Below are 13,007 nucleotides of genomic sequence, written 5' to 3' on the forward strand. Positions count from 1 at the left end.
TATCAGTTATCTATTGCTGCATAACAAATTTCCCCAAAGTTTAGTAGCTTAGCTACTAAGGAGGCAATTTGGGCTGAACCCAGATGGGCATTTGTTCTGTGCACTCCCCTGGGTCGCTTATGCAGCCATAATCAGCTGTGAAGTCTCCAATGGGCTGCTTGGTCCTAGCTGTCTTTGCTCATGGCTGAATGGTAGAATGACTGGGTCATATAACTCTAATGCCCAGCAGGAGAGTCGGGCTTTATAGATCCAAAAACATCAAGAGAGGACAAAGACCAATGTGCAAGTAAGTTTTAAACCTCTGCTTATATTCATATTTACTTATGTCTGATTGGCCAAAGCAAGCTAGCTAGCCAATAAAAGGTAGGGCCCTGAGCTGGTGGCTTACACCTGTAATCCTAGCTGAGATCTGAATATCATGGTTTGAAGCCAGCTTGGGCAGAAAAGTCCATCTGAAACTCATCTCCAATTAACCAGCAAACACCTATATGGTTCCAGTGGTAGACCACCAGCCTTGAGTGAAAAGCCAAGCAAGAGTATGAGCCCTGAGTTCAAGTCTCAGAATCAACAACCCTCCTGTCCTCTTACCCCCTCCCCCCTAGCCCAGGAATAAAAGGTAGAAAAATTAGCAACATTTCTTGATGAGAGGAGGTGGATATTATTGCTGCTGCCCCATCTGCCACAAGGGCAAGCTCCATAGCTGTGAGATTATAACCACTGAGAATAGTATTATACCCATTCTTCAGTTGATGTCATCTGGGGGGCTGAAGAATGCTATGGAGGGTCCAGAAGCAGCACCTGTGTGCAAGATGCAGGCTAAACAGGAGAGCCAAGGGGAAGGTAGACCACAGACCCTAAGAACTACAACCTAGCTCGAATTAGCAGTTTTGGTTTTACAGGGTCAGAAGTGGAGCTGCTCAGAGGGCCCTGGAGAGAGGGAAAACTTCTGAGAATCAGGAGCATCACGCTGTTTCATTTTCCCCCCTCTCTTTCCTCCTCTCTGCATCAGAAGATGCTGCTTGAGAGACGGGAGAGCTCTACTCAAAACAGGCTGGGTCAGGGCTGTGGCCTCTGCTCCTAAAAATAAAGCCAGTGAAGGGAATGAAAGCTAATGCACCTGGAGGTGGAACCATAGGTCAGGTGGGCAAAGCTTTTAAATGCACAGTCTTGTGTGTTGGGGACAGTGTGGTGACATTTCTCTAAGCTCAAGGAGAGTTCTATCACAAGAAGGCAGACTGCAAATCAGGACAGTCGGGGCCTGAGTTCATTTTGTGACCCTATCTGACAGAAACATCATGTTAAAACTTCCAGATTTCTCACATTGGCAGGTTGCGAACAACAAAACGGACTTCAATCGACAAAGCAGAGTCCTTGTTCTTCAAGACTTAGGCGATTTCTCACACAACAGGCCAACATTTTCAGATCTCTCTGTCCAACGGTCACCTGGCTTGGGATGGTGAAGTGGCAGTGCCCGCCCGGAAGGGCACGGAGGAGTTGCCAAGCCCCAGGTGTGTGTGGACAGGGAGTGGCTTGAGGCTCTGTGGCCTATTCCTTGTAGCTCCAGACAAATAAAAGAACCTTACCAGCCATTCACTAGGAGGAGGCCTCTTCCTTGCTTGGCAGGGGATGGCTGCTTGGGGAGGAGGTGGCACGGAGTAGGGGGTTGGGGAGGGGAGGAGGCTGGAGCAGAGCGGGAGTCCCAAGGATGGAGAAAGGCCCTGACCTACCGAGACGGGCAGGCAGGGAGCAGGGGCAAAGTGCAGCCAGGTCACTTGGGGGAAAGAAAAAGTAAGGGAGTGGGGAGAAAGTTCAATTTGCAGCTTCATGATGAAAGAGGGGTGAGAGGGAGTAGGAGAGTCTGGGAAAAAGGGGGGAGTGAGATGAGAGGCGGAGGGCAGAGAGGAAGAGAAGACCGAGAAGGGGGAAGGTTGTCAAGGGGACACAGGCAGGGAAAGGGTTGTCAGGGACTCCCAAAGAGGAAAGGCAACGTCCTAGGACGAGTGGGACGAATTGATTTCCCCAAAGAAGCCCGGCAGCATTTCCTCCACAGGCCTCTCCAGTCCTTCCTCTGCCCGGAGGCAGCAGGTGACCTCCGCGCAGGCCCCGGCGGGCGCCTTTGTTCCCGGGACTCCGCAGCCGGCCCCGCCCCTCCCCTTGCACCTGGACTGCGGCCTCCAGAACGCACTGGTCCACCCTTGGCCGGCCCGCGGGGTGCGGCGCACGGGCGCATGCCTGGCTAGGCGACCAGCCACGAGCCTCCAAAGCTCCTGTGTTCCCGGTTCACCGTGCCAGCCCCAGAAACCTACTCCCGGGAAGGGCGGGCCGGGGCCAGGAAGCGAGATGACAACAACAAACAAACAAAAAGGAGAGCTCAGTCTGCCACGCTCTGATTTGGGAAGGCACGTTGGTGACCGACACCCCCAAGCAGGAAGACCCTCCGTGCTCGCGGTGAGAGCCAGCGCCTTCCAAAGCCCGGCTCGGCCCCCCAGTCCCCACTTCCTCCCCGCTGAGTTCTAATCCAGTCCCTCCGAGCTTTGCTAATTTAATTGTGTGACGGCCACACCTGAGACGTGTTCCCAGTCGCTCTCTTGAGGACATTTTTTTTTTCTTCTTAAAAGGAAGACAAATGAGAATACGAAGGCAGGGAATTAGACATTGAAAGCTTTTTTTTTTTTTTAAACCATCGCCCCAAATGTCTGAGTCAAGAGGAAGAAAGCTAGAGGGAGGACGTGGGGGGGGGGGGAGGGGGGCAGGGGTGGGGGAGGGAAACGACCTCCGTGTCAGGAATAAAAACACAAGCCAGAAGTAAAGGCAGGTCTGGCTCAGCGCGTTTGAAATGTGTATTTAGCCCATGCAAATGAAATACCTTGGGCTTTTGAAGAACGACTTCCCCAAACATCTATTATTCACATTAGCAGGGCAGACAGTTGAGCCACTGTAAGATTTATAGAAACTAAAAGACTTCCCATGCTAAAGGTTAATGAAAGTGTAATTTGAATCATGAAATCTTCATGTGTTGGCTCAATTTACAGCGAGGGCTCATTAAAGATGCGGTTGGGTACCGCGGGTGACGTCACAGCGGGCATTTAAATGGGCGGGGCCCGAGCGCTCTGCATGGAATCCTTTAAAAATATAAAAGCCTCACTCCGTCCTTCTCTGTCTCTCCAGCTGTAACAACTTCACCAACTGTCTTGGTTCCACCCCGAGGATTTCACAGAGCGAACACGTTAGAGGGAATCAGGAAGCAGAGAAAAGGTCACAAATAAGCACCTCAGGAACAATGAAAGCTTTTCTCTATGCATCAGTGGGAGAGTTGCTAGAAAAACTGGAAAGGTATTAATCAGAAGTGGCTATAAATCCTCTGGAGTTTTGCTCTTATAAAAACTCCTCAGAGAAAGTCTTGAAGGAAATGCAGGTCAAAGCCCAAAAAAGCTCTTGATCAGAGATTGCTGGAGGAAAATCTTCCCAGACGCCGTTTAATAGGCAGCAATCACCCCAGGAGTGGGGAAGCCAAGTACGCTTGAAACATGGTTGCAATTCCTAATAGGTCTTGTCACACTTAAGGCACTGCAAGCTCCATCCAACGAACAGCTGAAGCTAGCTGGCGATTCATAAAGCCAACAGTTTAAAGTTTATTATGATGAAAGCACTTAATGACAGCCATCGCTAGGGGCCCATCATTTATAAAGCTGTGCTGAGTATTAGACATGTAGCATGACCACCAATTTTATGTCACAATTGCTACCATAAAATGACCTTTGGTGATTTTTGCTGCATGTGGTGGACAGCTCTTCCTTCACATTAGTGCTCTGTGGCTTTCTTTGCAGACTATTATGCTGTCTAAAGCTTATTTGGCACTGTCGTGAGCCTCAACCCTGGTTATTACCCCGAAGGCCTGTCTTAAAAAAAAAAAAATCTCATGCTCTATTACGCCACTCCAATGATTTACAGTTCTTACCAGCCTTGGGTAGTGTAATATTTTAATGCAAATATGCTTTGCCATTGCATATTTATTTTTAAGTTCCCATGCTTCTGGCTAATAAAATATCTATGTAATGGAAATACACTGAAATCAGCCTCCTATTCTCTGATAAGACCTTTCTGAATGGGTGGGTACCTTTTCTTGTGGTTGGCTAAAAAAAAAAAAAATCAGAAAACAATGTTAATTGAGGTGTGTGTGTGTGTGTGTGTGTGTGTTTTAAGGTCCTATGTGTGTGATAAACCCACCTCAAGCCAAAACACCAATTCTTTTTTCCCTGCATCAAGTCCCAATGCGAATTTGCATCTGAGTAACATTATTTAATTACACTTCCATTTGTCATCTTGCTTTGTGTAGTTAGGAAGTGTTTGAATACAAGGCCACTTTACCGTTCCTATGTAAACCACTGCTGAGAAAGTGGCCTGTCCATGCTATACCACCTTGAAATTGTGTATATAATTTTATAAATGATATAAAATCTGCTTCTAGTCCCTGGGGGGAGAAAAAAACAAACCACAAGCATGGCACACTGCAATTTTGGAAGGATTTAAAATATGTGATTTCTGCTGGTACCTACTGTATTGGGTTTTATATAAAGCTTTTTTCAATAAGGTAAATTGTTACATGACAAACTCATCTTCCACCATTATCATCTGCTGTTTGTGTTTAACAACAGGAGTCCTGCTCTAACAAAACTGTTGTAATGGCTGTACAAATTACTCAGCTGAAAGCTTTTCACCAAACAAAACAGTATTAATCAGCAGTTCTTATGAAGGTGCTAATTAAAAACAATTTTCTTCCTCAGTTTGCAATACTAAAGCCATCTTCACTTGCACAGTTTCCAATATACAGCTACTGTATTTGCTCACACTTCAGGCCCTCCATTAACTATTGAATCTCCTATTAGCCATTTTATTACATTTCTGTTTACAAGCTTGTTGACATTCTAAAAGTCACAGTATGATCTGTTTTATCTATTAAAAAATGTATTAATTGAAAAGTCAGGGAGACAAAAAAGGCAAAATACAGACTCCAGATGCACAGACTTCCAGGGCAGGGAACACTGTGAGCATTTAATCCTAGCCCAGGCAGTAGGTAGGCTCTCTGAATGGAATGCAGTCTGAGAATTAAAAAAAAGAAAAAAGCATTTCAGGTCTAATGGTTTGTTAAATACCAATGGACGGGAGTCCTTTCTAACTTGGGAATAGTTCACCTAGGAAATGTGTTTGCCTGTCTGAAATCAGTTTGGTCTTCCATCCACTTTTTTTTTTTTTTTTCTGGGATATACTTAGCATAAGTTTGATGTTTCCTACCATCTGAAGTCAGGAGATTTTGATCTGGGGTTCTGGGAACTTGTGTACTCCAGTTCAGCTCTGGAGAATCACCTTCCTTATCTGTGTGTGTGTGTGTGTGTGTGTGTGTGTGTGTGTGTGTGTGTGTGTGTGCGCGTGTGTGACTGTATACTCTGACTTCCTCTCCCCATGTGGGCATCTTGCCCCTCCTCCCAGAATCCAATGAAAGGGTCTTGCCAGACAATGCTGCCCAATTGTCTAGCATAGAATGGAAACAAGTCAAATGCTGACTAAGCACAAAGACAAAAATCTATAGAAATTGGGGGTTGAGGGAGGCACCACACCATCTCTATTACCACACCATCTCTATTAAAACAAAAACAAAAACAGAAACACCTAACCCTTAGGAGAAAGTATGTAGCACTTTGGTAGTGGGGAGAAGAGGAAGAAAGAAAAAGAAAAAAAAAAGCAAAACACCATCACCTCCTGCCTATAGCATTAAAACCAGGTTCTTCAACTGTCAAAAGCAGTTAACTAGTTTAGGACAGACACCTGCCTGTTGAAATAGGGCTCCAGAGGGCCACTAATCCTTCCTTTCACTCAGTTAACTGCTGGATCCCCCAAATTGATTCAACAGGTATGCAGTAGTAAATTCAGCCCATACTGGAGCCAAAGGGAAAATCAGCAAGGGGCGGGCAGCTCTTCTCTGAAAACACCCGAGGAACCAGCCAGAAAAGCTTTTATGGCCCCGACAAGTTTTCTGCTGAATACTGAGCACCTAAATTACCCTTCCCTAATGGAAGTTACATTTTCATGCTCAGTCAAAAAGCCAACAAAATACACAATTTATACAAAATAGCACTAGCCTCTCAGGTAGTCTTTTCTAGCACTTTTATCCCAATTCACAGCATATATCTTGCTATAAAATAAATTTCTTATAACCAACTTGCATGTGGTTGTTCATTTCACCACATTAGAACTTTCCATGGGCAATATTAGAAACATTCTTATACCCAACCATATCTACTTAGTGTGACAAAGGAAAATCATGAGTTTTATCAGAAGATAAAAGTATACAAGGAAGAGAAATATCGTAATAATTCTTATGGTTTTTCCAGGCAGGCAAACAGGTTACCTTTTGAAATAAACACATGCATAATTATATAGACAATTATGAAATGGTTGACTTCAATTACAGTTCTATAACCTAATACTGAGTCATTGAAATATAATCCTAAAGTTCAAATGAAATGTAAATGATTAAACTTTTTAGAGTGCCCATATTTTTCCTTCTTAATACCAACATCTATTAAAATTTGAGAAACTAAAAAAAAAAAACTTTTCACTTATTCATTAACACATGACATTGTTTTCTTACAAACTCTCAAAGAGCCTGGGCTAGAGATATTTCTAAGAAAGGATCCCATAAAGGAACATTTGATAGGAGGGTCTCTAAGGTTTTAGTCACAGATGACAAATGTATTCATCTCTTAATCTCTTTTGGTAGGTATAGCTCAATTCTGACACACTGTTCGAAGATGATTTTCTAAAAAATACATTACTAGTTTACTTTTAAAAATTCAATTTCTCCCAGAGAAAATAAGCACTAGATTTCTATAACCACAACACACAAATGCAAATTGAATTCTTGCCAATTCATGTATTTTCATGAGAAGAAAAAAAGGAAATATTCTCATGGTCCTGCTGTTCTATATTTAAAAATGAAAAAAGAGAATAGATCATCTTAGGTGCTACTACAGGGATGGGCTTTCTTTGTTTGATAGATTTAGTTGCAGGTTTTACAGAAGAAATCTTTTTTTTTCTTTACTGTATTTTCATCAGTATAAATGGAACTACTTATATTGCCTTTTAAAACACTCTAAATTCTAATTTTTAAACAAGAAAATATGAAGCCAGTGTGCAACCTATACAGTCGCCAAAGGAGAGCTGCCACTAGCTGAACTACTCAGCTAAATGGCTGGTTTGCATTGCCCTGGTCTTTATCTAGCACTGAGAATAGACTGCTGTTTTATCCAAAGAGGAATAAATTGCTGTTATTGTGATGTTAGCCCATCACTTGGCATTGCAATTCAAGTTTTTGTGAGAAAGAAATGTATGATCTAACTGCGACTTGACCTATGCCTTCAGAGATCCATCTAGGTACTCTAATGGAGCAGAAAAAGTGGTGAATACAAGGACATGCAAACTGATGGCGAAAAATTTGTTTGATGATAAAAGTGAGCAGAGAAGACATTTGAGGCTTGCTATTTTTATGACAGCTAAGTTTGTTTAACATGCAAAATGATGTAACCCCCAACCCCCAGGATTCCCACCTATTGCTTTAATTGCACCACACTGAATACATGTTTTGCCTCTGTTAAAGATATGAGGATATATAGCTAACTTACCTAATGACATTGCTACTAAAGTGGGCACAGATGATTCCTTACAGATAAATAACTGCATTTCACAAAGGCATTACAGCATTTCATGGACACAGTAAACAGGACCAACTTGGGTTCCTTGTAGAAAAATCCTTCTTTCTAATCCTAGGTAGCACCCATTAAATCACCCTACACTGGAACCACAACACCTACCAATACATACTTACTTTACATAAGTTAAGTGTGTGATGGAGCTTGTTTTTTTCTTTTAACACCCCCTGGTTGCAATCTAGTTTATCAACCATTTATTCAAAATTTCTCTGGAAAAAAAATAAACAATCCTAATTTGAAAGAGGTCTGGAAAACAGCAGCAGTTAGATTTAAGCCTTGATAAAGGCTCACTTTTCATTCATAGTCAGAGCCTAAATGTGCTCTTCTTGTACCTAAACAGATAATAAGCACTCAGCACACTCCCCCTCCTTGACACAGCACACTGAGACTAATCACACATAATTGGAGAGGAGGAGCAGAGGGCTGGCCATGCTATTGTGTCCAGAGGACAAACGGTCAGTTTATGAGGCTTTGGACTGATGTAGTCATTTCTTATACATCTATAGGGAAAAAAACATCCTGTTTCAAAGGAAAAAAAAGAGAGAGACAGAGAGACAGACAAAGAGATGACAGATTGACTACAATTAACTAGAGGCCATCAGAAAGATGTGATTTCTTTTTTTTATTACTTTATTATTTAACTGTGTTTGTAGATGAAAAAACAACCATCACCAAAATAGAACAAAGACTCATTTCTTTGAAAAGGTGGTGAGAATCACCAAAAGAAATTCTATTTCAGAGGGAATTATTTTGTCAAATTCAAGTCTCAGACAGGATGCTCACCCATATTTAAAAAAAAACACACACACACACACACAAACAAATGTTTGATACAGGATAGCAAGAAGCAGACTGTGAAAAAGAGAAGGTGAAGATTGCTCAGAAATATTATAGGTGAGGGCAGGTGGGGTCCATAATCCATAAATGGAATGTTAAAAGGGGGTTCCCCAAGTCTTAGGAGCTCAGAGATCTCAGAGAACCAAGATCCTGCTGCATACTATACAAATAATAGATTTCCATTTTTGTGAAAATGTTCCTTGTGCATTTGCTGTTTTCTTCATCTTTTGAGAAGCATAATCTTCTATCCATTTTTGGTTAAAATAAGCAGAAGTGGATAATGAAGGTTTTCTTCATACATGTCTGGGTTTTCCTTTTTCAACTGAAAATAACAACAGAAAAAAAAAAGAAAATAAGGGTTTCAGATTAGGAATTTTTACAGATAGATATTTGATTACAATGTGATGACTTTTAGTCTACCTATACAATTCTGAAAAAATTAGCTCTAAGTAGTTATCAGTGACATTGGCATGATAATACTATAGATTAAGATAGGAATCTTTTTTCTTTTCTTTTCTTTTCTTTTTTTTAAGGTGAGAATCCAGTGCTTTTTTTACATAAATGCCCAAGCTGCATTTGTGACTGAGGGAAAGCTGGGGATCCTTCACCCTTCCCAGATCAGCCACAGGTTGCAGAGGCTTCTGCTTTCAGTTCTTTTTGACTCCCAATGAGTGCCACAATCTGTAGTAGGTAGGCAGGCGTTTTGATCACTGCTTGGGGACCATGGCAAAACCTGGGCAAGAGACAGTGCTTTGGGTCTGAGATCTCTGAAAGGCACTCCAAGTGCTCCTTAGGAGTTTGATAATAATGATGAAGAATTCAAAACTTATTTTCTCTGAAGAGGAGAACATATTCCAACAATTATAGCAGCAACACGTGATACTGTTCAGGTGGAATTCTCAGGACCTTTCTTTGATAAGATTTAAAGACCCAACTAGAGTCCTTTAAAACCCCAGTCCTTTTCAAGAGGCTAGAATAATTTTTATGGTTATATTTAGTTATTCTTCCAAATGGTAGTTTCTTCCTTTTAAAAATAGTGTTTTTGAACTTGATGCTATTGAGCCAGTTACTCATTCTTTTATTTTTTTAACTTCGTAGGATCAGAAATAAACATTTCTGGGCTGGGAATGTGGCTTAGTGGTAGAGTGCCTGCCTAGCATGCATGAAGCCCTCCCTGGGTTTGATTCCTCAGTGCCACTTAAACAGAAAAAAAAAAAAGAAATATTTCTGAGCTGAGAATATACCTTGGTGGTACAGGTCTAGTATGCCTGCACCAAGATCTCAGTTTTGACCCCTTGTACCACAAGAAAACAAAAACAAACAAAATAAACATATTTATTTTAATTATACATGAAAACCATCCTTTTATTATTTTAACCCAGTCACAATCTCTTAAATCTTTTCAAATATTTCTTCTAGATCACATTCCCTTACAAGAGACATGAGCCCACCTTCTTTTCCTACTGGAGAATGGAAAGCCAATCCCAATCCAGACCACGTTCTAATCCAGTTTGGTGGTGGAAATGACTTCCTTCTGCTTTCTCAGATGTTTGTTTACAGATCATTAGTTGTCTATTTAGAAAGCTCCTTGTGGAATTTGTTGCCACTGAAATAATGACAGTGTTGACCTTAGACACAGGCCCCCTCACTGTCTCGCTATAGTAATAGCGATTAAATAACAGTAACAGTGATTAAAAATGCAGAGGAAGGGGACTTCACAAACTTCCCAGACCATATCCCCTCAGTGGGATCTACTATAAATACCTTTGAAAGCTAGTTGCTCTAGATATAAAGGGAGCTCACTGAAATATTTTACAGAGTGAAATGGGGGGGGGCAGTGCTTAGAGGGGACAAGCTAGTTAAGTCTTTCCTCAGGGATTGGGGATAAGGGAAAGTTGATTACTCAGTGTGAGTCAGTTGACCTACTCACTCACGATGCACTAATATACAGAGACTCAAATGAGCTCTTTATAATGTCCCTGAGGTAACATGTGGATAAATAATTCTTCTGTAAATATGGGCTAGAAATCACTTTTAACTTGAATTCTATGCTGACCTCTGGAGGCCAAAGCAGAGGCTTGGTTGCTGAAGGAGGCCAGGGGCCAGCTCTGTCTTGCGGGTGAGCCTCTGTGCAATGAGAGAGAACCCACCACCCCCAAAGGCATCATTACGACCCCACACCGCACCTTCTCTAAATCAAGCCAGTCTGTTATGGGAGAGTACCTTAGCACACACAAAGCTCTTAGGAAATACTCACTTTGATGGGGGAATGTTATGGGGTTTAAGAATAATTTCATGTACCCAGGCTGTACTCCTTTGCCTAATTAATAATAGTAATAATTTTAAGAAATAAAAAAGCACCTTGGGGGAAAAAAAAACGAACAAAAAGCAAATTGTGAGTAAAACGATTTTTCAATTTCATAGGTTAAAACAGGGTCTTTGAGGACTGAACTAAATTATATAGCTGCTATTAGTAGCATTATGCTTTACTTCATAATTGGATGTAACACGCTCAGCCTTACTACGGCGGAGCAGCAGCAGCAGGAGTGAAGTTCAGACTGTTTACCCTTTACAGTATCCACAATTATCAACAGCACACCACACAGATTACAAGCACCAGCCACTTGTAATGTGGCATTTTGAATAGATAAGCAGAAGTGCAATATGGCCGTGCTTTACACACAATGCACCGACTTCACAGTCAAGCTCAAGCCTATTTTTGTGACTTAGTACGAAAATATAGAAAAGAAACAATCTAGTGGCTTTGCAAAAGTTTTCTTTTTTTTAACTAAAAACCCACAGCTTGTAAAATTCTGTTTGGAAAGAATATTTGCATGAATGAGGATATTTTTATCAACGCATTTCGAGCCAGCTGTAATCTCTAAATCGTGTCACTCTACTTGGCTAAACCATTTGCTATCTGAACATCTCCTATGGGTTTTGAACGTCACCATAGGGCAGTACAGTGTGATTCCTAGCCTGGAGGTGAACAAGAGGCTTGGGGAGGAGAGGGAAGTTATTTTATTTCCCTTTCTTCCTATTCCCTGACCGAAGAGAAAGGCAATATTTAAAAAAACCTACTACACCTTGGGCTGCCTTGGTCCCTTAGCCTGCCGGCTGCCTGGTGTAGGCACAGTTTAACAAAAGCTCTGGCAGAAAAGTGCAGAATGGTACCGTTTTGATTACAGGCTTGCTTTTGAACGGAAATAAAATTTCACAGTTAACAATGAGAGGTGAAAAGTTTAAGAGGCAAAGCTGTTTCTCCTGATCACTGACTGTTAATCAGCTTCATGGGTGGTTGCCTAAATCTGGAGATTTTTTTTTTTTTTTACCTTGCACTACTGCCAAGATTGTAACTAATTTTTCCCCCTCCCCTGTTGTAAGAGGAGGGGTGCAAAACTCGGCATAGAAGGCAGCTGTGTATGAGTGACGCGAGGCACTAATGCAGAGGGCAAAATTAAAATTCATGAATCTCTTCACAACCATTTGTGTAACAAGATTAAGACAGGACAGCGGAAAAGAGCGGCATTATCAGGCGTCTTACAGTCCTCCAGCTGGTTACGCTCTATTCCAACACAGTAGGGCTAAGAGGATAACGCAGCCTGAAGGAAAACGCAGCTCCTCCATTGGGGAGCAGGCGCGTTGCAGGGCCGATGGGTGGGTGCTCTGGCCAGAGATGGAGAAGGAAGAAAGCTGATTGCCGCTCAAGATGGAAAACTTCTAAGCCCTGCCTATTAGCACGCGGCCAACAAAAGCCACCGGGGAGGAGATTCCCGGCAGTGGCGCCTGCCCCCTCCTCGTCCTGGAGTCTAAGAGGAGACAGGGTGCTGCTCTCAGTAGTCCCTGACCATCGCGCCCTGCCCAAGGACACTTGGGTTTGGAGAGGAGCAGGGCACTCCTGACTCCCTCCAGCGTGTACCTCACCCAGGCTCTGGGCCAGACCTTGTCCTTACACAGAGAGAGATGGAGCTGGGTACCTGCAGCTACAGTCAGGATGTCAAACCAGCTGAAAGATCTCTCATCGTTAATAATAAGAGCAGCAATAACAACGAAGATCTCCTCTATACATCATAGGTGGGGACTTATATCTTTTACCAAGGGCATTCTAATTCTGCAGAGTATTTCCTAGGTTCTACTTACTGCAAAACAAACAAGTTTTACTCCCTGTGTCAGGAAGGAAGAGTGCTATTTCTTAGTCCATTATCAGCAAGGTGTGGAATTTGACTTGTAAGCAATTATCAAGAGGAAAATGAAGGCCACTGGTTATTTATGGAAATTAGTTGATTTTTTTTTTTTTTTTGTGGGACCAATCAGGCAGTGATGATTTATGGAGTACTAACAGGCATGGTGTAGAAGAGGTGTGTTTGCATTTGAGGGTTGTGTAGTACTGAGCAAAGTACTAGT

The 13,007-nt window shown here is 42.2% G+C and overlaps 1 protein-coding gene across 2 annotated transcripts in view; it reads right to left on the bottom strand.

The window, feature by feature from the left end:
* Positions 1-8,389: 8,389 nt before the first annotated feature.
* Camkmt (calmodulin-lysine N-methyltransferase) overlaps positions 8,390-13,007 on the bottom strand; it is a 355,009-nt gene continuing 350,391 nt past the window's right edge. For both annotated transcript variants that reach the window (XM_042675543.1, XM_042675542.1), the window contains one exon: positions 8,390-8,925. In XM_042675543.1, coding sequence (XP_042531477.1) covers positions 8,848-8,925 — 78 coding nt within the window. In that variant the 3' untranslated portion in view covers positions 8,390-8,847. The remainder of the gene's footprint in view (positions 8,926-13,007) is intronic.

This window comes from Dipodomys spectabilis, unplaced genomic scaffold, assembly GCF_019054845.1.
Source record: "Dipodomys spectabilis isolate Male_0828 unplaced genomic scaffold, ASM1905484v1 ptg000026l, whole genome shotgun sequence".
Lineage (NCBI taxonomy): Eukaryota > Metazoa > Chordata > Mammalia > Rodentia > Heteromyidae > Dipodomys > Dipodomys spectabilis.